Source organism: Clarias gariepinus, chromosome 1 (genome assembly GCF_024256425.1).
Source record: "Clarias gariepinus isolate MV-2021 ecotype Netherlands chromosome 1, CGAR_prim_01v2, whole genome shotgun sequence".
Taxonomy (NCBI): domain Eukaryota; kingdom Metazoa; phylum Chordata; class Actinopteri; order Siluriformes; family Clariidae; genus Clarias; species Clarias gariepinus.
Genome location: NC_071100.1, coordinates 14,004,107 through 14,028,181, shown reverse-complemented (window position 1 = coordinate 14,028,181; position 24,075 = coordinate 14,004,107). Strand labels below are relative to the sequence as shown.

At 37.3% G+C, this 24,075-nt stretch overlaps 2 protein-coding genes and 1 long non-coding RNA gene across 5 annotated transcripts; 1 reads left to right on the top strand and 2 right to left on the bottom strand.

Moving 5' to 3' along the window:
- Window positions 1–858: 858 nt before the first annotated feature.
- On the bottom strand, window positions 859–2,353 carry LOC128521902 (uncharacterized). The gene is made up of 3 exons (XR_008358864.1): window positions 2,214–2,353; window positions 1,900–1,998; window positions 859–1,529 (listed from the first exon to the last, which is right to left on the bottom strand). It is a non-coding gene; the product is annotated as an uncharacterized LOC128521902 (long non-coding RNA).
- Window positions 2,354–2,370: 17 nt separating this feature from the next.
- Window positions 2,371–5,198, top strand: exosc4 (exosome component 4). 2 transcript variants are annotated; one of them, XM_053495555.1, is made up of 5 exons: window positions 2,371–2,508; window positions 2,754–2,810; window positions 3,258–3,429; window positions 4,320–4,526; window positions 4,697–5,198. In XM_053495555.1, exons 3-5 carry the CDS (start codon window positions 3,259–3,261, stop codon window positions 5,054–5,056), a joined length of 738 nt encoding a protein of 245 aa, XP_053351530.1. In that variant the 5' UTR covers window positions 2,371–2,508; window positions 2,754–2,810; window position 3,258; the 3' UTR covers window positions 5,057–5,198. The 2 variants fall into 2 exon arrangements, with proteins under 2 accessions (XP_053351530.1, XP_053351537.1); XM_053495562.1 differs by having other exon boundaries at window positions 3,155–3,429.
- A 4,085-nt stretch (window positions 5,199–9,283) lies between these two features.
- Window positions 9,284–23,129, bottom strand: LOC128518045 (lactose-binding lectin l-2-like). Of its 2 annotated transcripts, none has more exons than XM_053491255.1 (7): window positions 23,112–23,129; window positions 22,969–23,039; window positions 22,609–22,635; window positions 22,150–22,268; window positions 21,531–21,665; window positions 21,309–21,417; window positions 9,284–9,406 (listed from the first exon to the last, which is right to left on the bottom strand). In XM_053491255.1, the coding sequence occupies exons 2-7, from the start codon at window positions 23,027–23,029 to the stop codon at window positions 9,336–9,338; spliced, it is 522 nt and encodes a 173-aa protein (XP_053347230.1). In that variant the 5' UTR covers window positions 23,030–23,039; window positions 23,112–23,129; the 3' UTR covers window positions 9,284–9,335. The 2 variants fall into 2 exon arrangements, with proteins under 2 accessions (XP_053347230.1, XP_053347188.1); XM_053491213.1 differs by lacking the exon at window positions 9,284–9,406 and adding an exon at window positions 21,076–21,202.
- Between the last annotated feature and the right edge of the window lie 946 nt (window positions 23,130–24,075).

Below are 24,075 nucleotides of genomic sequence, written 5' to 3'. Positions count from 1 at the left end.
AGCTGCACGGCGTGCGAGCGTAATTAACCGGCACACTGTTCAAACTTGATGCCAGTTGTGATGATGGCAGTGTCATGTAGCTACGATTTGAAGGATACATGTTGCGTTTTTGTCTGTTACAATGTTACATGCTTTGTGTCATATAAATATATATATATTTTTTATTTTCAATTCTGAGTAACGGCAGCAGTTAATCTTACCTCAGACTTAACCTCTGTCCACTTTTTTTTTTTTTTTTTTTAAAGCAACTCCTCAGCTTGTAGAGGTGCTGTTTTTTACTTTTTGTCTTTTGTGCACATCTAATTATTATGAAAGGGTTTCTATTTTAGGCAGTGTTGAAAGCATGACCAAAACGACTGAGCTGTGGGTGTAGAAGGTTTCATCCATCATGACCGAGCCCACAGATCTTCATTCTATGAGTTGAGTGTTACAGTGACCCTTTACCCCCCAACCCCCATCCAAATATAACAGGCTTGTCCCGTATTTTTGGTTTGCTATACTGTTGCATTTATGCATTATTTTTCAGCTTTAATGTATCTCCACTGATAGAGGTTATTATCTTATTATACCCTGGTACATGTTTATAATTTGGCTCAGAACACTCAGAAAGTACTGTACATTTTCAGTCAATGATCTGTAGCAGATACCGTTCGCTGTGAAAGTGGAACTGACAGTTTCCTCATTTTTTTTTTTGTTGTGGAAACCGACTCGGAGACTTGCCGGATGCACATGAAATCTTTTCTCTCTACACCCTACACCATGCTGACTGAATTTAGAGTTGCAAGTCATAGATATGGATGTTTGCGATGCTTGATTTTCAAGGTACATTCTCACAGACACATACTTTGAAAAATTATTTAAAAAAGGAAGAAAAAAAAACAGACTGGGGTTTGTCTGCCTCATCTCCTTTGTATCACAGAATTCAGTTATGGTTCTGCTCATAATGCATATATGCATTGTTTCTTATATATGTTTTTATTTATACACATTAGAGATGCTAATAAATTTTATTTTTAAAATTGCATGGTGATTGTTTTGATTAATGTTGCAGCGTTCATTTATCTATTGGAAGTATTCCAGCCTACGCGAACAGTCCTGCAGTAGCTTAAAGGAAACATTTGCAAATCTTGAGTCACATTTAATTACAATCATTAACAATTTTCTACATTACCCACAATATCTTTTAAACATCAACTGATAGTGGTGCGGTAGGATTATCCCTCAAGTCGTCAGTCCTCGACTCTGTTAATTTAAATTATTAACACTGCTGCACCTGTGCTACCAATCTAGCAGTACTAATTTTACTTTGTGATGTTGGAGCATCAACCAAAGAATTGGCACTAGAATCTCTCAACATCGTAAGTATTTCAGTATACACAGATTACAGTATTTCAGGATGAGAGAGAGATCATTAGGTATGATAAGTGTTGTAGCACAGTGGCTTAGTGGTTGGCACCATCGTCTTGTGCCGTCTGGGTTCGATTCCCACCTCTGTGGATTCTCCGGTTTTCTCCAACAGTCCAAAGACCCTGTATGTAGAATACAGTGGTATTGGAGATGAGATTTTGTGACAATTATGTGAAAGACAAGCCTTATTACATCATAACATTTAGAAGACAATTCTGGGGCATGCAGTTCAACAAGGGAAAAGTGTAGGAGTGTGAGAAATTATCGGGGTGCCGTTGGCTTTTGTTTGACTTTTTTTATATAGGAAAATCATTAAACATAATGTTACCAAATAATCATAAAGTTTTGTATATTTTTTTTTACAAAACTCATTAGGAATAAAAAATGAGCACCAATTTCTGCTTTCTGGGGAGTACTGTGGGGCTAGAGGTAGCGGCTCTGCCTCAAATGTCTTGTTCCCACGTGAGTTTACTGTCTTTCTTACTGACTTACTGTTGCTTCGGGTCTTGTGAGTTGTCGGGTTTCTTCCCACCTCCCGAAAGAAATCGTACTGGTAAGAGGGCTGTTGACCTTTAATTGCTCTCAGATTCACTGTAACAATAAAAGAGTTAATTCAGTCAGAAATGTAATAGTTTTCTTTATTTTTTAAAAATAAAAGTTGTTGACCATCATTACGCATATATGCTTGTCGAACATCAAGTATGACATTTATTTCCCAGCTTCTGTTATGGTAAAGCTCCACATTTGAAATGTGATCAGTTTCCTAATAGTTTTTTGAAAACTTTTACAAAACACAAATTACTCACTCGCTTGTTGTCTATATCGCTTTATCCCTGTGTGCAGGATCACAGGGGGCCTGGAGCCTATTCCAGAAGATTTGGGGTACAAGGCTGGGTACACCCTAAACAGGGTGCCAATCTAGAGGGCGCGTGCACACACACACACACACACACACACTACGGGCAGTTGGTGAACACCAACTAACCTAATCTGCAGGTTTTTGGACTGTTGGAGGAAACCGGAGCACCAGGAGGAAACCCAGCAAGCACAAGGAAAACATGCAGACACACAGAGGTTGAAATGAAACCCTCAACCCTGGAGGTGCGAGGCGACAGTGCTAACCACAACACCACCATAGATAAATCATTTTAAAATATTTTTTTTATTTAATACATATAATGTATATTTTTACTTAAAAATTATGTATATATTATTTACCAAAATAATGATTTAAAAAAAAATCATTACATACAGCATACTGTAAAATTAAAAAAGCACTCATTTTGATTTTTTTTTTTTTGTTGTTGTATTTGACATTTTTGGACCAAACGATGACCCGTAACCAGTGGCGCGTAAAAAAGACGTCATCATTCCGCTGCCTGTATTCAGACAACACGCTTTCTGTAAGTAGTTAACTATGAAACTCCATGATCTGTTATTATTATTATCATCATTGTTGTTATTATATGGAATGTTTTATGTCTAGCATGAACTACCATATAGCACAGGAACGCTAGTTTTTTTCAAAATTTTGGCTTTTTTCCGGTTATGTCTCTGCCTTGTTTACTTGGTATTTTTTTTCTAAATATTTTAAGCTATTTTAATATGCCATCTGCCATGTATCTTTTTATATACTCGGTCACACTAATAAATTTTAAATAATAAATTAATTAATAATAAATTAAATAAAACAGCTTATTGTTGTGACGGATACGAACGTCCTAAGAATTGCCCAATCACTGACCAGGCTCTGAGCACAACCAGCCAATCAGAGATGAGAAGGCGGGACCTACCGGAAACATAGGACAAGTAGCGGGAAATCGGTGATTGATCCGAACGTTCCGTTACAGAATGGCTGGACTGGAGCTGCTCTCCGATCAGGGTTACCGGCTGGATGGACGGAAGGCCGCGGAGCTGCGGAAGGTCCAGGCCCGCATGGGGGTGTTCGGGCAGGCGGACGGGTCTGCGTACATGGAGCAGGGCAACACGAAGGCGCTGGCGGTGGTGTACGGACCGCATGAGGTAGACTTTTACACCTCAGTACTGGTGGGATATGGAGAGAGAGGAAGGCTTGTGCAGGGGTCGAGGCCCCTCCAAGTCGACAGTTTCACCTGAAGCTTCATTCAGATAACCTCGTTTAAGGGCTCATTGTACTGCCACCTAGTGGACAGATTTTGTGTAGCAGCTTGTAAAAAAATAAGTAATGTCACAGGCAGCACAATTCATATGTTGCATTCGTCACTGTCAGTCTGTTTGTCTATCTGTGTTTGTGTGTGTGTGTATATAGTGTTTAATTTGGGTGGAAAGAGTGTGTCCGGTGTCAGACGGTTATCCAGCATAGGAAAGATTTCACATTTTTATACCCTGCACGAACAAAAGTATGTGAACCCCTGGCCAGCACACTCGTTTGTGGGTATTTAACGCTGGTGAAAGAACACAGTTCTACAGAACATCTTTATACACTGATCAGCCAAGACGTTATATTGATTGAAGGCCCGTTTAGTCCAATCTAATAGAAGAGTTACTGTAGCTCAAGTTGCAGAAAAGGTTAATGCTGGTTTCAGTAGAAAGGTGTCAGAACACACAGTGCATCACTCTTACTGTTTTGGTGGCAAAAGGTAGGACCTGCTCAATATTAAGCAGGTGGGAATTATGTTATGGCAGATTATTGAATATTGTTGCTTTTCACTTCTATTTCACCGGAACTAAGACTTGAATTTAAGACTTGACTAACAAAACAGTGGTGGCCTGATGGCATAGTGGTTTAGCACTGGGTCAGGCCTCTGGATCTGAATGAGGCCTGAGACCATGTATACAGTATAAAGCAGTATCGATAATGAGTGAGTGAGTAACAAATCAGCATTAAGTACCACACCTTTTTTTGTTTTTTTTTCATGTGTGTTTTCTTTCAGGTCCGAGGGTCTAGAAGTAAATCCCTACACGACCGTGCGGTCATTAACTGTCAGTACAGCATGGCCACATTCAGCACGGCCGAGAGGAAAAGACGACCGCATGGCGACCGCAAGTCCAGCGAAATGAGCCTTCACCTGAAACAGACCTTTGAAGCGGCCGTCCTCACCCAGCTTTACCCACGCTCCCAGATCGACATCTACGTTAAGGTAGCTGCGGTTGGTTAAGCTCTATCAGGATAAAAGTTAATAACAAAGCAAGCATCGCCATGTTTCCACTAACGAGAGCTTTGAATGAAACAACCAGTTTAGGAAGATTGTCCAAGGCTGTGTGTTTTATTTATATGGATACACTAAAAAATTATTTTTCTCCCACACAGATCCTTCAGTCAGACGGTGGAAACTACAGCGCGTGTGTCAACGCGGCTACTCTGGCCCTGGTGGACGCCGGCATCCCCATGCGCGATTACGTGTGCGCCTGCACGGCTGGCTTTGTGGAGGACACGCCGCTGGCTGACCTGTGCCATGCCGAGGAGAGCGGTGGTGGCACCACACTATCCCTAGCAGTCCTGCCTCGCAGCGAGAACATCGCGCTGGTGCAGATGGATGCCCGTCTTCACCAGGACCACCTGGCAGCGCTGATGGAGGCTGCGACAGTCGCCTGTAAGGGTCTCAGTAAAGTGCTGGACAGTGTAGTGCGCCAACACCTGCAGGAGGTTTCCGTGCAGACGCGAGAGTGAGGACGACTTAATGAACTCTTGAGAGGAACCGATCTCAAAAGTGAACCCATCATTAACCCATTAACTTTCGGTCAGAAAGGAAAAAATAAATCAATCAACTGGAAATTGAATTAAAAATAATTAAAAATAAAAACTTTTTTTACATTGTGGTAATGCCTGTTTTCTCTTTACACTCTCATTTTTGCGATGTGTCTGTGCTCTGGTCAGAACACGGTGCTTTCAACAGAAAAAAAATTATATAGTCAATCTCTTTCTATAGTCAATAAGAAAACTGGGACAAATTAGCAAATAATCAAATCGTAATGGATGTTCGTGTGAGTGGGATACATACATACAGGGGTTGGACAATGAAACTGAATTGCCTGGTTTTAGACCACAATAATTCATTAGTATGGTGTACGGCCTCCTTTTGAAGCCAATACAGCATCGATTCATCTTGGGAATGACGGGTACAAGTCCTGCACAGTGGCCAGAGGGATTTTGAGCCATCCTTCTTGCAGAATAGTGGCCAGGTCACTACGTGATGCTGGTGGAGAAAAATGTTTCCCTGACTAGCTCCTCCAAACCACACCAAAGTGGCCTAATAATATTCAGATCTGGTGACTGTGCCGGCCATGGGAGATGTTCGACTGAGATGTTCATCAAACCACTCTGTCAGCAGTCTTGATGTGTGTATTGGTGGATTATCATCCTGATACACGGCACCACCTTCCTGATACAATGTTTGAACCATTGGGTGCACATGGTCCTCCACAATGATTCGGTAGTCCTTGGCAGTGACGTGGCCATCTAACACAAGTATTGGGCCTGGGAAATGCCATGATATTGCAGCCCAAACCATCACTGATCCACCCCCATGCTTCACTCTGGGCATGCAACATGGCATGGGTGGTGCGCTTCTTTGGGGCTTCTCCACACCGTAACTCTCCTGGATGTGGGAAAAACAGTGAAGGTGGACTCATAAGAGAACAGTACATGTTTCACATTGTCCACAGCCCAAGATTTTTCGCTGCTGGCCCGAGTGAACAAAGGTTTGGCTGTAGCAGCCCGGCCATGTACATTGACCCTGTGGAGCTTTTGGTGGTAAGAGGAGAGTTGAGGTGCACATTTAATTCGGTTAGTTGGGCAGCTGTGGTTTTATGTTGTTTTTTTTTTTGGATAGAATCCAGGTTAGCACATGGACATCCCTTTCAGACAGCTTCCTCTTGCGTCCACAGTTACTCCTGTTGGATGTGGTGCGTCCTTCTTGGTGGTATGCTGACATTACCCTGGATACCCTGGCTCTTGATACATCACGAAGACTTGCTGTCTTGGTAACAGATGCGCCAGCGAGATGCGCACCAACTTTTTTGGACAATAAAACTGAAATACTGGCCAATTCATTGTTGGAGGTTTCATGACTAAATTTGACCAGCCTGAAATGTGCATTGATTGCACATTTCACCAGTAAGAGCAGGTTTAATTAGCAGAGTAAATGCACAGATTCCCATCTCTGTGTGCATGGAGTTTGCATGTTCTACCCGTGCTTGGTCCAGAGACCTGCAGATTAGGCTAATTGGTGTTCACAAATTGCCTGTAGTATGTGAATGAGTGTGTGTAAGTGTGCGTGCCCTGCGATGGATTGGCAGATAAGTTATTGTTATTAAACATAAAAAATATTGATTGAAAATTATTAATGATTGTAGTTCTTAAAACTAATCTGTATACTTACATTTCAATCAAAATATTTGAGTATCAAAAATATGAAGTGTATATTAAAAATATAATTTGTTAGTCAAATGCGAATGTCCATTTGTAAAATAAACTTAAATAACAGTGTAAATTTAGGACAAAAAAAATTGTTGTTCTTTTAGCCATTTATTTTGAGTCCTACTTAAACCATCACCTGTGTGTTATATTTAAGGTCACAAAATCATTTTTTAAAATGTGTATAATAATAATAATAATAATAATAATATACTTCTCTTAACATCATTTGACTTTGATTAAAATCCTGACAATTTCTTTGAGTTTTTTTCTACATAACGTCTTGGAAAAATATGCAATAACTGAACATCTTTGCAAAGACATTATGCACTGTGTGGAAAATCCAAGAAAAATATTTACAGGACAGTATAATTTAAGGCCACACTCCCCATGGAGTTATAGAGCTAGAGGAACAGTATGGTGTAATTTCCTCCTACTACCAACAACATTTTACAGTTTTTCTCTGTTGCTTTGGAGCATTTCTCAGATCAGAAAGTGAACTACTTGTTCAACGGCCATGTAATTTAGTCACTTGTGCACAACACATAGACATTTCTCATTGCTTTGATCAAAATGCAAATGCTTTTGTACATTCATTACGTTTTCATTACTCAAACACAATCAGGCAATGGTTTTTGACCCATAACAGAATGTTGATGGAATTCCTCCCACCATATTCCCCATTCCTTAACCCAATTGAGAAGTTATACTCATCATGGAGATGGAAGGTCTATTATCGCCAGCCACATACACAGATGTCCCTTCTGGCTGCCATTGGATGCAGCATGTGCCGATATCACCGTGGAAGCCTGCAGAGCCTGGATTAGACACCCAAGAAGATTTTTTTTTTCCACGTTGTATTGCAAGGTATGATATTTGCTGTGATGTTGATGAAAATCTGTGGCCTGATAGACTGGGTCGTCAGGGGGTATAGAGACAGACAACAGCATGCACAGTTTTGCCTAAGAGGTGTTTGCTATGTTTACCATTTGTAATTTTATATTTTCCCCCTTTGTGCTTTTGTGTCCTTATTTTGCTTATCACAATGACATTTTATGAGATTGTAATTCTTTTTTTTTTTTCCAGTTTAGTAATAAAAGTACAATAAAGTGTGAATCCTGTTTGGTCTCAATATACAATCAATATTCCACAGTTTGGCGACATTTTATGCAATAGTCACGTAATTTGTGTAAACTTTGATTCGAATGCCGATACAACACGATTCTCTTTTCGTCAGAACACTATTTTGAAAACGATTTACTTCCAGATAAATAAAACAGATTTTAATATACATACAGAAAAATAGCTGTAAGGAAATATGCAATAAAATCTAATATTGTAAAATATGGATGAAACATGCTGATAATATAGCTGTTACTACGGCTTTCTGCCAGACATGCTGATTCAAAGAAACCAGTGAGGCACATAAATGCAGTTTGAGAGATTTTTAATCTTCCACTAATTACATTTAAACATTTAAAACATAAACTACGATTAGGGAAGTAATTAGGAAAGTATAAAAAAATAATCCAGGAGTCAATTGAACTGGATGAATAAGCAGGATTTTTTGCAGCAATAAAAGTCTAAGCAAGTCAACACTTGTGCTCAGGTCAGAACTCAAGTTCAATCCACACTCCTTATATACTGTTTACCGAGGGACACCGTCTCCTCTGTCAGTTCTTTCAATTATACACTTCTACCAAAATTTTTTTTTTTTCATGTGCTCTTAAAAATTCTTATAATTACATTTTCCACCATATTGTCTTATACCATTTCCTAGCCACCCGACTGCTTACTTAGTCTTGTCATCACATGAAATTTTTTTTTCCATTATTTTCTTTTTTTTTTGCAATTTTTTTTTTCCTGTTTTAAGCTTTAAATCTCAAGAAACAGACCATGGGTAGGTATCTCTCTATTGCTGGTACATTTAGTTGTAAGTTGTTTTTGTAATTTTATTCCAGCTCCAGGATTTAATCAAATGATTGTAATGATATCTAGTCTGTTCATAACATATGTGGTAAAGACATCCTTTCCCTTAAAAAAATATGTTAATGTTTAAGCATTGCAACATTTAAACATTGCTGGAACATTTAGTTTATAATATTTAGTTTTATTTATGATAATATGATGTTTAATTGGCCTACCCCACATGAAGGGCCCATGCTAATTTTGTTTAATCTATCACGTTAAATTATACTATTTGGAACCTTTTCTGAAGAGGAAGTCATTTTACAGTCATTTTAAAGAGATGAAGTGAAATGCCCTGTAAATTGCTATATGAATAGATTAAGAATATATGTAAAATATAATCAAACAAATGTGATAATTAAGTTAATTCATAAACACACACATTTATAGTAACTCCTATTTATTTATTTCATTATTTCTTCCTTATTTTTTATTTTTTTGTTGCTTTTTTATTTGCTGCATTCATGGTAAAATGCCACAGAGACATTTTTGTGACAAGGTAAAAAAAAACAAACAATAAAAATCCAACTTTGTGCCTAGTTGGTGAGGTGCTACTGGGAGCATTTCAGTGACTCCTCTTGACACACACAAAGGGGTAGTTCTGATTACAAGGAATGTCATTCCAGTTCTTATTGGCTGCAGAATAGAAAATTATATCTTTAAATGACATGTTATTTAAAAAAAGATCAAAGACAAAAGTCAGAAAAGATAGACTATAAATACAATACAGCATACATACTGCAAGACATTTCAAGATCTACTTACCGGAGAATTCCTGCGGAAAGTTCATATGCACACAGAACTCATTAGGGAAAGAATTTGGTTCACCTGGATTCCACTTGGTAAAAGTGACTGGAGTGCAGTCAGACCACTTCCAGGGCAATGACTTAAAAAAAAGAATAGTGAAAAGTCATGAGTCATTCTATATTTTGGGATACATATCAGTAGAAATTTTCAAAAATAATATTCATACATTTCTTTAGTGTAACATGACTGCTGGTTGCAATGCTTAAACATTAATATATTTTTTTGAAGGGAAAGGATGTCTACTCAGCTTATCAAATATGTTATGAACAGACTAGATATCATTACAATCATTTGATTAAACCCTGGAATTAGAATAGAATTACAATAACAACACCGACCAAGTAACCTGATTGGACAGAAGGCAGTATACGAGCGTTAAAATGTTTAACTATAGGTAACACTCCACATCATGGGTGTTCTAACAATCGGTAATTACACTACTGTCATCTCCAATATGGATAAAAGTAGGTTGGTACAGTCTGCAATATGTCATCTTAAACAACACGTTGTCTCCTTAGTAATTGCTACTAAGTCATTCCAATCTGCCTCTGAACTGTCTGTGTTGTTTCGTTCATGGCTAATGTGAGCTACTGTACAAACCTAACTAGCTTCTAACACGGGTAAATCCCAAATCCCTCCCTAATCCCTGATCAATGGCATTTCTTGGTGTGTGGAACAAGTGATTGTACACCTTAGTGCACTAGATTTCCATTGAATATTATTCAGGATTCAACCCAGGATGGTATCTGATATTCTAAAGCGGAATTGATTATGTGGAAATATCACATATTTCTCAAGACTGTCAACCACCTCCAAAATTTATTCTCCTCAACCTTTGGTTACATAAAATTTTCTCATTTAAAAAATGTCTGCAAAGGTTTTTATCAACTATGTTCCTAATAGAACTTTATTATGTAGATGTATTATTTCGTGGTCGGATTTGTCTGGCTGACCACTTCTTAGTATTATAAACAGTTTAACATCATATTTGGACAAATTATTTATTTAAAATTATAAAGAATCTGAAAAACATAATAATGTAAATAACATAGTTGATGGTCAATTAATAAACTCAACGAAAGTGAGCTATTATAAATGAAATATTTCATAAAATGGAAAAGCACCTAATACAAGAATGACATCAGTTTAAGACATCAATTTAAAGTTTTTGGGAAAAAATTAAGTTTTGGAAATATATTTCTTTTAGTATTTAGACTTTTGAAAGAAATAAAAAAAAATACTGTGGCTGTTGATAACTTTAACAGAATTTTTATTTTTTAACATTAGAACAATTGCCAAACTAAATTAAGCATATGATATGCATACTGTTTGTGTGATATTAAAACATGCTTTTCTTTTTGAGGAAAATCTTTAAAATAAATATAAGTTTTCAGTTAGTACGGATCGGGAACTGCACCTCCAGCACCACCACACTGAGCAATGGGGGCCCACAAGGCTGTGTGCTCAGTCTCCTGCTGTTCACACTGCTGACTCACGACTGTGTAGCAACACACAGCTCGAACCACATCATTAAGTTCGCTGATGACACGACCCTGGTGGGTCTCATTAGCAAGAACGACGAGTCAGCGTACAGAGAGGAAGTGCAGAGGCTAACGGACTGGTGTAAAGACAACAACCTGTCTCTAAATGTTGACAAGACAAAGGAGATGGTTGTTGACTTTAGGAGGACACGAGGCGACCATTCTCCGCTGAGCATCAACGGCTCCTTTGTGGGAATCGTCGAAAGCACCAAATTCCTGGGTGTCCACCTAGAGAAGGACCTCAGCTGGTCCCTCAACACCAGCTCCCTACACAAGAAAGCCCAACAGCGTCTCTTCTTTCTGAGAAGACTGAGGAAGGCCCAGCTTCCACCACCGAACCTGAAAACCTTCTATAGAGGAACTGTCGAGAGCATCCTGAGCGGCTGCATCACTGTCTGGTTTGGGAATTGTGCCATATCGGACCGCAAAACCCTACAGCGGATAGTGAGGACAGCGAAGAAGATCATTGGGGTCTCTCTCCCCTCTATTGAAGACATCTACACCACACGCTGCATCCGCAAAGCCACCAGCATTGTGGCTGATCGGACACACCCCTCTCACACACACTTCACACTCCTGCCATCTGGAAAAAGGTACCGAAGCATTCGGGCACACACATCCAGACTGTGCAACAGTTTTTTTCCACAAGCCATCCGTCTCCTCAACAAAAAGGGACTGGACTGATACACACACACACACACACACACACACACACACACAAACATTATCACACATCTCAACTCAACTACCTCAAAATATTGGGACTGGACTGACTAATCAACACAAGTGCAGACACACTGACCTACACCACCAAATTATCGTACACACCAACCTGTAAATGCTTCACTGTTTATCTTTTGCACAATGATCATTACTGGACTAATTTTTGCACTAATTCCTCAATTCTTGCTGCTGTTTTTAAAGAATGTTTATGTTTACCCACTACCTCAACACCATATTTTATGTTCTGTTATGTCGTGGTTGCGCACTTTCACTTTGTTGTTGCTCTTGTTTGCACATTTGCACATGCACTTTATGTTGTCTGTAAAAATGTTATACTAAGCTAGTTAGTTTTTGTTAATTTATGTTGTAATTTATGTTGCATGTAGCACCTTGGTCCTGGAGGAACGTTGTTTCGTTTCACTGTGTACTAACTGTATATGATTGTAATAACAATAAAGCCTACTTGACTTGACTTGGACATGGAATTGACTCCAATTTCTAGAATGACTTATATGCTGTCAAATATTTCTTATTGCTGTAATATTTGATTACCAGTGTAATTGTTTCTTTTCTGGGCATGAGTGGGTTAATAAATTAATCAATGTACAGCTATATACCTTCCCTGCTGTTGAATATGTGACTGAGATGAAGAAGATTTTGATACATGACTTACCGCCGCACTTCTAGAAAGGCCAATCCATGTTGGATTCTCACCGGGGTCTTGAGCACGGATAACAGACTTGGCATGCTGATAATCTTCCTCACTGTGTATCGAGATCAAGTGTGCACCGTGACTCTGGCAGTGTTTCTAGGAAAGAAAAAGAGGATTGGCATCATTGTATGTTCATTAACTGCAGTTACTATGGCACTGTAATCCCTGGTACTTTAATCCCCTTCATTCATTTCTATTCAGTAAGAGCTTTATCCTAATCTGAGTTCTGGGGATAAAACAAATATGCACTCTTGATGGGACATCATCCTATTTTAGAAAATCATGCACATATTCACTTTTTCACCATTAGGGGCAGTTTAAAGTAACCACTAAACCTACCAGGCATATTTTAGGAGGTGCAAGTAAAAGGGAAAGCGTGAAACTTCACACAAGCAGTAAGCTGAGCTCAGGTTAAAGCTGACAATATAACAATACAGTGGTGGATTTCCACGCTAAGGTGTTCAATCACTTCATCAGGAATTAGAGATGGACTTGGGATTCAGCCTTATGTTAAAAGCTAGTTAGCTTTGTTTCTGGCCTTTACAAAGCCTTAGTGCCAATGCTGTTACCGTTTAGCCTCTCATCCAATTATATTCTGGGTTAAACAACAGTTAGTTGGTCGAAATTAACTGTCGTATAATACCAAATAAAAGGAAAAACAATATTATAATAAAAGAAATCAACTCTCCCTGATGAGAAATTCGAACTCTATGGGGGATAAAATAAGCATAACTGCATACATATTTACAGGTGTATAGATATGTATGTACAGGGATTGAACAATAAAAATGAAACACTGGCCAATTTCGTGTTGAAGGTTTCATGGCTAAATTTACTGGTGGCCAATCTTAATTGATTGCACATTTCACCAGTAAGAACTGAGTGTGAAGGTTTAATCAGCAGAGTAATAGCACAGTTTTGCTTAAAATATTGCAATGCACACAACATTATGGGTGACACATTTCGCTGGTGTAATGTCAGCATACTACCAAGAAGGATAAACCACATCCAACAGAAATAACTGTGGACACAAGAGGAAGCTGTCTGAAAGGGATGTCTGGGTGCTAACCTGGATTGTATCCAAAAACCTCAACTCTCCTGTTTCCACCAAAAAATCTTTTCATCCGGAGCTCCACAGGGTCAATGTACATGGCCGGGCTGCTATGGCCAAAACTTTGGTCACTCGTGCAAATGCCAAACGTCAGTTTAAATGGTGCCAGCAGCGAAAAGCTTGTGGACAATGTAAACATGTATTGTTTTCTAATGAGTCCACCTTTACTGTCTTTTCCACAGAGATTTATGGTGTGGAGAAGCCCCAAAGAAGCATACCACCCAGACTGCTGCATGCCCAGAGTAAATCAGTGATGATTTGGGCTGCAATATCATGGCATTCCATAGGCCCAATACCTGTGCTAGATGGGTGCCAAGGACTTCCGAACCATTCTGGAAGACCATGTGCACCCAATGCTTCAAACGTTGTATCATGAAGGTTGTGCCCTTGTGGTTTGATGAACATGAACGTAAAGTAAAGTAAACATCTCCCATGGCCGGCACAGTCACCAGATCTAAATATTATTAAGACACTTTAGGGTGTTTTGGAGGAGCAAGTCAGGACTAAGCATCACTTAGTGACCTGGCACTATTCTGCAAAAAGAATGGCTCAAAATTCCTCTGGCCACTGTGCAGGCGTTGTATTTGTCATTCCCAAATCAAATTGATGCTGTATTGGCCACAAAAGGAGGCCGTACACCATACTAATGAATTATTGTGGTCTAAACCCAGGCGTTTCAGTTTAATTGTCCAACCCCTGGAAACAAGTTTGGAAACAACTACTAATTACATAAGTCCAAATTGTTCTTACAAGGTGTTATTTTATATTCTTCAGTATTGTAAAATAATTTAGAAAAAGCAATCCCCCCAGCACCCCCACACTCCCAGGTGTGTCCAAACTTTTGACTGGTAATGATTGTCCTTTTGTATGATTGTATGATTGTATGTATGTATGTTTGTATACTTGTGTGTGTGTGTGTGTGTGTGTGTGTGTGTGTGTGTGTGTTTGTATGTGTACGTAAGTTAAATTTCAGCATAGTTGAAATTAACTGAACCTCAGCAGAAGGCCAATCCAGTTTGATTGCATGATATTTGAAGCAACGTCTATTACTGGCAGACCATCCTCTTGGACATTCATGATGATGGTGATAATGTCCTACATCATGTAAAAAAGAAGCATAAAGGTTATTGCTAATATATACTCAGCAAAAAAAAAAAAGTCCTCTGACTTTTAACTTTTTACTTTCAGTAAACTTAATGTGTAAATATTTGTATGAACACTAAAAGAGTCAACACCATAAGACATAAACTAAAAATGTTTCACAATGTGTCCCTGAATGAAGGGAGGCTCAAAATCAAAAGTACCAGTCAGTATCTGGTGTGGCCACCAGCTGCTTGAAGTACTGCAGTGCATCTCCTCCTCATGGACTGCCTATTGCGGACAGTCTGAGCACTGATGGAGGGATTGTGTGTTCCTGGTGTGACTCGGGCAGTTGTTGTGGCCATCCTGTACCTGTACCCCATCCTTTATTGCCCTAGCCACATCAACAGTCCTCATGCCTCCCTGCAGCATGCCTAATGCACGGTCACGCAGATGAGCAGGGACCCTGGGCATCTTTCTTTGGGTGTTTTTCACAGTCGGTAGACAAGTCTCTTTAGTGTCCTGCGTTTTTAGAACTGTGACCTTAAATGCCTACTTTCTGTAAGCTGTTAAGGTCTTAACGACCATTCCACAGGTGCATGTTAATTAATTGATTATGGTTAATTGAACATGCATGGAAAACATTGTTTAAACCCTTTACAATGAAGATCTGTAAAGTTATTTGGATTTTACAACATTATTGTTGAAATACAGAGTCCTGAAAAAGGGACGTTTCTTTTCATCGTCTTATTTTAAGACATAAAGATAAGCTGTTCTGGGTCAAGTACATTTGCAAAACCCACCAAGCACTATGATGAATCTGTCTCTCATACAGACCTTCCCAGAAAAGCAAGACCAAAACTGACCTCTACTGCAGAGGAGAAGTTAATTTAGAGTTACTAGCCTCATAAATCACTAATTAACAAACAGCACCTCAGATTAGAAGCGTTATGAAGGATTTACAAAACAGAAGTAGCAGATACATCTCAATATCAAATATTCATAGGAGATTATTGCAAGTTTTGGACGTCTTCATTATTGCTTTACAGTTTAATAAAAAAATTAATTAGGAAAAAACATGGGATTATAAGGAGGGTTCAATCTTTTGACTGGTAGTGTGCTAAGCATGTGGTCCTAACATGTTCTTTGAGTCCTGATATATTATTTTGTGGACATAAGTATAAGAATTTGTGGTCATGATTTAATAGAAAAATAACCATCATATCATTTCCATGAATCTGTAAGAAAAACGTCTAATTGTATTTGAGATTTGTTGATGGTTACAATGAATATTAATATATTAATATAAAAAAATAAGCTTTTTTTTAATTTTTTTTGTATCTATTTACTTTTATTATTCATCCCATCAGCTTAAAATGAAGCAGAATGTGCATTTTTTAAACATTTTTATGGCAGATTGTTAAAAAAAGATGGAAAGAGGTCACTACAGATATTGGACTACAATTAAAATGCAGGAAACAAATCAGAGTTTAACTACTAACTGATCAAAGTGTACTAATTAACAGAAATAAGACTCTTACCAAAAGCTGTCACTGCCATGGCAAGAAGAAGAACAAGCACCACTTTAGCGTGACCAGCCATAGTTTGAGATTTTAATGCACTGCAAGAAAAGCAAAAGTTATATACATACAGTATAAAGTGAATATGTTACAGAATTCAAAAACATCTACTTACATGTATTTAGGAGTCTCTTCTTGTTTGATGTGAAACCCAGAGGTAAGTGAGGATGCTTATATAATGATGCTCTGCTTTCCAAAGAAAACTAACCTTATGACTTTTGTAAAAGAAACAAACAAGTATTTATTCTGTAAGTTTAACTAAACGTCTGTTGTAACATGGCCAATCTTGATTGGTACGGTGAGTGCACAGATATTCACATTACACTGGAAATACCATGTCTGGTTGGACTTCCATGCAGGTGTGAAAAAACAGGACTTTATTGAGAAATCAACTTTTCTTTTCTTTTGGATGTGTCTGTATGTGCCTCATGTCTATACTGACATTATCTTTCATATATTTCAATATATTTTATATCCACATGGCATGCTGTGAGGGGTGTTGAAGTCAAACCAGGACCTTTAATTGTCCAGAACAATAGAACAGCGTTATAAGAGTAAAAATTCCCCGTTTCTCTATATAATCCCTTGCTACACTAATGCGCTTGTCCCAGTGTTATCACTAGTGCTTGAATACCATCAAGGTAGAAAGTTTCCTCAGTACACCGGAGACACGATGATCAGACTGCCTGCATCACATCTGAAATCCTGGCCTCTTAGTTGCCCAAACATGTGAAAATGGCTTGGAGCAAAGTCAGGACTGTATGGGGATGTTGAGGTCCCAGTAAGTTCCTGTAATGTGCAAGTGGTGTTGGTGAATGATTGTGTGTACAGTTTCCTCAATCAGATGCATCTCTTCTGCAATTTTGTGACAAGTTATCTGGCGATTTTTAAGGTTTAGGCGTTCCACTCTCTGAATATTCACAGGAATGTCTGTAACTACTTCTGAGCCACCTCAGCCAGATCACATAATTCATGGACGTATGGCCTTCTTTATAGTGTTTGAATCATTCAAATGTTATACTGTGGCCAAGAGTTTCATCTGTGCTTAAAGTCTTTTGTCAATGTTAATCATTTTATGCCATAATTCACAAAAAAATTTCATCACATTCTGGTTTATCTTGAACGCCCCACATAGTATGAAGAGACCTAAAAGGATGTTTGGATTATTTTTAGCTTTTGCATAGAGCAGAATAGATGGTGTTATTTTACAATCATCAGAAAACCTTAACTGCATTACCTTAACTGCATTATAACTTTAAAAGGGCCAGGGGTAGCTCAGTGGTTAAGGTATTGGACTACGGTTCGGAAGATCCCAGGTTCAAACCCCACAACCACCAAGTTGCCACTGTTGGGCCCTTGAGCAAGGCCCTTAACCCTCAACTGCTCAGATGTGTAATGAGATAAAAATGTAAGTCGCTCTGGATAAGAGCGTCTGCCAAATGCCTAAATGTAAATGTAAATGTAAAAGACAACAGTGCTCCAGACCTGAGATGGAGCAGAGGTATCCGGGACAAAAAGTGTGCCCATAACAAAGTGGTAGTGGACTGATTCAAAACCAGAAAAAACTGAATGTATGTGAAAGGTCCATTTAAAGCACCTACCAGTGCAATTGAGAGACTGTTACCAGATATTTTCCTGATTGTAAAGCAGACATCATGAGCTAAGAACTACTACTAATTTAATTAAATAAGTACAAATTAAACATTTTTGTTCCTGGAAGTTTTACTTTAAAGCCATAAACAAATAAACAAACAGACAAACAAATGATGGCAGAATTTTTAATAATTTAAGGTATACTTCTTGTACTCCTGTAGAACATTTCTATTACTTATAATTGTTTCAACATTCAGTGAAGCAGGAGTTAAGTTACTAAATACACCTGTAGATACAACCTTAAAGCATTTATAACAGCTATAAAACCTCTTTACCAAATAAAAAAATTTACCAGTGCTCTGTTTCTCTGGAAATGTTGTGTACTGCTTTGCTTACACATCTGATGAAAGATGTTCATCTCAAACATCCTGTTTTCCTGGAAATAGTTATTTGCTAGGCTTACACATTGAATGTTCACATTTCATGTATTAGTAACACCTGTACACCTGATTGGACACTTCCATACACACTGCATAGACGTGTAGCAAAATAGAAACATGACAACTACTGAAATAATTGCTCATAATTTTTGTCTTTCGTATATTGTGCACAAATTGTGGTAATTTCCTACAAAAAAACACTGGATCTGCAAAACAACATAGAAACAAAGGGCACAATATCAATAACCAGGATAACAAACAGGAAGATAATAAAGAAAACACAGAATGTTGAGCAAAAATTGATTAAAATGTTGTGAATATAGATGTGGCTTAAGACCTTTCCACAGTTATATGGAATTTTTCACAGTATTTTTGCCAAGTTTTTATTTTATTTTATTTTAATTTTTAGTCCACTCCCAGTACCTGAGCAGTCTCAGAAGAATGATTTTAACCCATAGCACAGGAACGTCGCGGAGACGTCTGCTAAAGAGCATATCATCTAGTAAACATCGCGTTAATTTTTTTATAGTCGTATTTTGATCGTCTGTAGATCGCCTGTTTAAGCTGTTAAATGATACATCGTCTTCACATCTATACGATGTCTACACGACGTATCTTTATCATCTGAAATTTGCTCGTATGTGGACGGGAAATATATATATATATATATATATTAGTAGAAATATTGTTCGTTTGCTAAAGTAAGTATTATATAAATATTAATATATAAATTAATGAATTTTAATTAAATCTACCTCTATATTTTTTTTTACAGCAGTTTGTGACTGAAAAGTGTCCTGTCTGTGTAAGGGTCCACAACCAGAGGTCACTGTTTTTTATTTTGTAGTTTTTGTTGGCTGACTCAGTTTCCCAGCAGGCACCTCGGTCAGGTGATGCGAGTGCACACCTGAACCGAGGTAGCCATCAATCCATCTATAAATAGCTGTTTAGACTGGGAAACTGGGTCGAGAATTTTTTGGTTTTACCACTGTCAAGTGTGTGGGCATTTTGTTCTGTTTTGTTCTTTGTTTAGTTTGTATTTTGATTTTAGTTGTGTTGACTTGGGCTCTCTTATTGGCAATGTTTCTGTCTATGTTCTGTGAGTCTGTGTTAGTGGAGCTGATTCAGTCCTGTCTTAAATGTATGTAAGTACTGTGGTTGTTGTCCCTCTGTGTTCTTGTGTGTTTAGCTAGGAGTGTGTTTAGCTAAAATCTATGAGTTACAGTAACTAGCATGTTTCTAGCCATAGCCCCTTTTGTGTCTCTAGCTGTTCTGTGTTTCCTATTCCCCTAGTGCCCCAGTGCGAGTGCTGCCTGGCCTGGCCTGGCCTTGGAGTGCCGCCTGGCCTGGCCACTGGGTATCCTACGTCTGTGTTTCTGTGCTCCCATTCCCTAGTGTGTGTTAAGCTATTAGGTAAGTGTAGCTTAGTGCATGTTGGGGCTGAAGACATGTTTAGCTAGGTGTATGTGTAGCTGACTGCCATGGTTAAGAGCAATCTTAACCATGTTTAGCTAAAAGCCATGCCTAGCTGACTGCCATGTCTTTAGCCCTAGTCCCGTCTCCCTCTAGTCTCTACGTGTCTTTCTCTCTCAGTTTCAGCTTCACGCATAGTTTGTGTCCTGTTATGTGTTTGTCCTCCCTCTGCCTGTGTCTCGCCACAGGATGTGTTTGTCCTCCAGTCTGTGTATTGCCAGAGAGCCCCTGTTAGCACAGAGTTAAGTATTGTTTGAGTTTGTTTGTTTGTTCCTTTGTTTGTGTCTTTATTTATATTTTGTGTTTACTGTTCATTAAAGACTTTTTTTTTTTTTTTTTTTTCTCCCCGATTACACACCCCTCTGCCTCTGTGCCTGCTCTCACTGCCCATGGCGATCAACATCTGCCACTACACCCCGTTCGTGACGGTCTGCATCTGACTTCAGGAGTTTCCTGACCAACCGTATCTAACGGTCATATTTAAAAGTCATAATGTACAGTTAAAGTACAAAACGTTTCTGTTGGTGTTTAATTTCTTTTTCTATGATACTTATTTGTGGTGTTTTATGTTTTGTACATCTTTTCAAATTAAGACCTCATTTGTAAGTTGCTGCTGGTGTAAAACAGGGCTTTTATTAAATATAAAATAAAAATCTCCATTTTATCCTGTTTGTCTTATGCTTCCTTCACAGGATTCTGTTGACCATGGTTAATTATAATTAACCGAGGGTATTTAATAATGGGAGGGGGGTGTTTTAGTAAAATGACATCTATCCAACATGAATCAGACATTTGGCAGATGTATGAACATCTGATTAACATTGTCTAAAGAGCGGATCAGGGTTCTTTTAATTAATTTTCGCCCTAAATACGTAGGCTAAGCGTCATTCTCCGCGACGTGCGTGTGCTATCTGGGGAAAGTTCTGAAATTATTTCTTTGTCTTATTTTTTTATTTTTTTTTTATCAGAAATAACTGCCATATTAACGAGGGTGTGTAGACTTTTGTATCCACTATATATAAATATGTTTGTCCAACTGATGTAGGAATATATTTAGTCCTGAATTAACCATAAGCAGGATGCCTTAAATATGGGCCCAGGACTCAAATTGTGAAAGAATAGTTCTGGCAGCATCTATCTTTGCATTTCTTTGTTTACTGAGAGCATATTTACAAATGGCAAAAACAAAAATGACAAAGTATTTTTTTTATTTTTCTGATTATAATAAACTGCCATGTGTATTTATTTTTAACCAATTAAGAAAATTTATAATAGTTGGTGTGGTGAGACTGGTAGCACTTCAGCTAAATACTTCTAGCACACACAAAGGAATATCTGTGAGCACAGGAAATATCATTCCAATTTTTTAGGCCTGCAGACACAAAATGAAAATATTTATATTTGCAATAAAACTAAACAAGACAAGAATCACCAAAAAAAAAAGCATGGAATAATAGAAAATAGCCTCAGCTGCTTACCACCCCGGTCTATATGCACACAGCATTCTCCATTTACAAAATTTGGTTCTCTTGGATTCCACTTGGTGAAAGTCAATCTGGAACCATCAGACCAAAACCAATTGAATTTCTGAAAGAATGAAACAGTGGAAAACACAGGGTTTCATTTGTCAAATTTTATGAAATCACGCATATGATGGTATAATTCCCTGCTTATATATATAAAGTTACTTCCTAGCTAACCTTCTGACAGCCATTTAGCCCAATCCATGCTGCATTTTCCTCAGGGTCATGAGTACGAATAAGGGCCTTAATCAATTGATATTCATTTTCGCTGTGTATTGAGGTTAAGTGTCCACCAAGATCCAGACAGTGTTTCTAGAGAATAAAAAAATACTTATTTAATTTAGAATAATTTTTTTTTTTAAGAATTTAGAGTATTTATATGAGGTAAAATATATTAATATAAGAAAGACATAAAATTATTATTATCCATTCAAGGTATTGAATGGAAAATAATAATAATGATAAATTATTATTATTCAATTTACATGTAAACAATGATGTGATGATGACCGTACAAAAACACACATTTTTCCTTGTGTCTAATTTCATCCAATGAAGCATGGAATTGATTCCAAAGCACTTTAAGGTTTTGCACAAGCTTATTGAGTCTGTGCTAGCTCAAGTGTATACTGTAATAAAATTAAATGACAAAAAGCTTTAAAGTTAATAAGTATTTGACATATTCCACTTATCATTCTACTTATAATTGAGTTACTATCAATGATCTGATCTGAAAGAAAAATTGCATTTTTAAAATAAATTAATTGTAAATACAAATGAAATTAATTAATTAAACCTCAGCAGAAGCCCAGTCCATTTTGCTGGCCTGATAAGTGAAGCAGCGTCTCTCATACTTAACCCAGCCACATGGACAACATGTAGAACATTGGCTGTTTCTGCGATGTTCTTCAGCTTCTAACTCATCGGTATTAAAAATAAATAAATAACAACAAAAACAATGAAAACAATTAGTAAACAGCTTGTTTAAAGTGGAGCTGATGAGCAAACTGTGTTCATGTTTTAATAATATCTGATGATTAATTATTATATGGAGGTCACAAGTTATGCTTTTAGAAACAAGGCCTTATTTATTAATTATGAAATACACAAAAAACCTATTGAATGGCATTGTTACATCAATGTGACATCAATATATGATTTTTATCTATCATACTTTATATAAAAAATAACCATCAGGTAATCTCAGTAGCTACTTCTGTTTAGAATTTTTATGAAAAGGAAGGTATTTATTTACCTTGGATGATCTTATTAAAATCGGTCACTAGAATGCAGAAAAAAGAAGCATTAGTACTGGTGGTCATATTAAATATTCTAATGATGATAATCTGACTTGAAATTACTTAACATAATAATTTGTGGTAAATATGTATTTTTAGTCATTTTTTATATACAGATGACAAATATACATTTAAAACACATTATGAGATCACAGCAGTTTGTCTGTAATCAAAGGATATGAATCAAGTCTCGTTTCCAGTAACAAAAAAACTAAACTTTTGTTATTTCTGTCTTATAGTTATCGTATCACCCAAATTATTTTAAAGTGTCTCATTTTATTAGTTTGCATATCCAGCTTAACAGAAAGGCATGTTACCATAGGCTGTTGCTGCTGTGGCTAGAAGTAGAAGCAACACCACTTTAGTCTGTTGAGCCATAGTTCACACACTGCAAGGAAAGCACAACTTTAGATAATGAAATAAAAACCTTATGTTATCCCTCACAAAAAAATCCTCTTACATATAATCTGGAGTCTCTTCTTGTTTGATGTAACACACTCAGGAAAGTAGTAATGCTTATATAGTCTTGCTGAGAGAAACTTCCTCTTTCCAAAGAAAAATAACATCTAATTTTTTTTTTCCGAATTATTTAGTTTATCATCATATCTAGCTGAACCAGAATTTAGAATTTTTTAATTTATAAGATGATCTTAATTTTTTTTTTTTTACATATTTAATTTCATTGTTGATGTTTATTTATTTGGGCAATTAGAAAACACACGCAAATGTATGATTTTCTCATTTTGGTGTGAAGATATTGGCTGATGACATGTGCACCATGAAAGTGACACATGATTATCTTTTAGCATAGATGTAGGGTTAACATAGGGATGTTTTAGTGACTATGCCGCTTTTGATAACTTTTTATCAATAATTTCTCTCAAATCATCATGCAACTCATCAAGGAAATGTACAAATTAACAAAATAATACACCCTAAAAAATGCTGGGTTAAAAACAACCCAATCTGGGTTGTTTTTAACCCAGCTGCTGGGTAACTATTGGACTAACTACATGCTGGGTTAATTTAACCCAGCAAAATGGGTTATTTTTTTAACCCAGCAAAATGGGTTAAATATTCAACCCAAATGCTGGGTCATATTTAACTATAATGCTGGGTTAATTCTACCCAGAATTGGTCAAATGTTCTACCCAGATGTTGGTTCATTTTAACTGGAATGTTGAGTTAATTCTACCTCACAAATAGGTTATTATTATTTTCATGTTTTACAAAAAAGCTACCCATGTCTATTAAACAGTTAAATTACTTTGATATACTGGTTTATTACAAAAAAAACTTAAAAGTTTTGCAAACCATACATATATGCATTAAAAAACATCCTATTAAATGTTCATAGAAAAAACGTTTACTTTTCAAAAGCACAAGAACAGATAATCAACAGCAACATCATTACTATACTATTA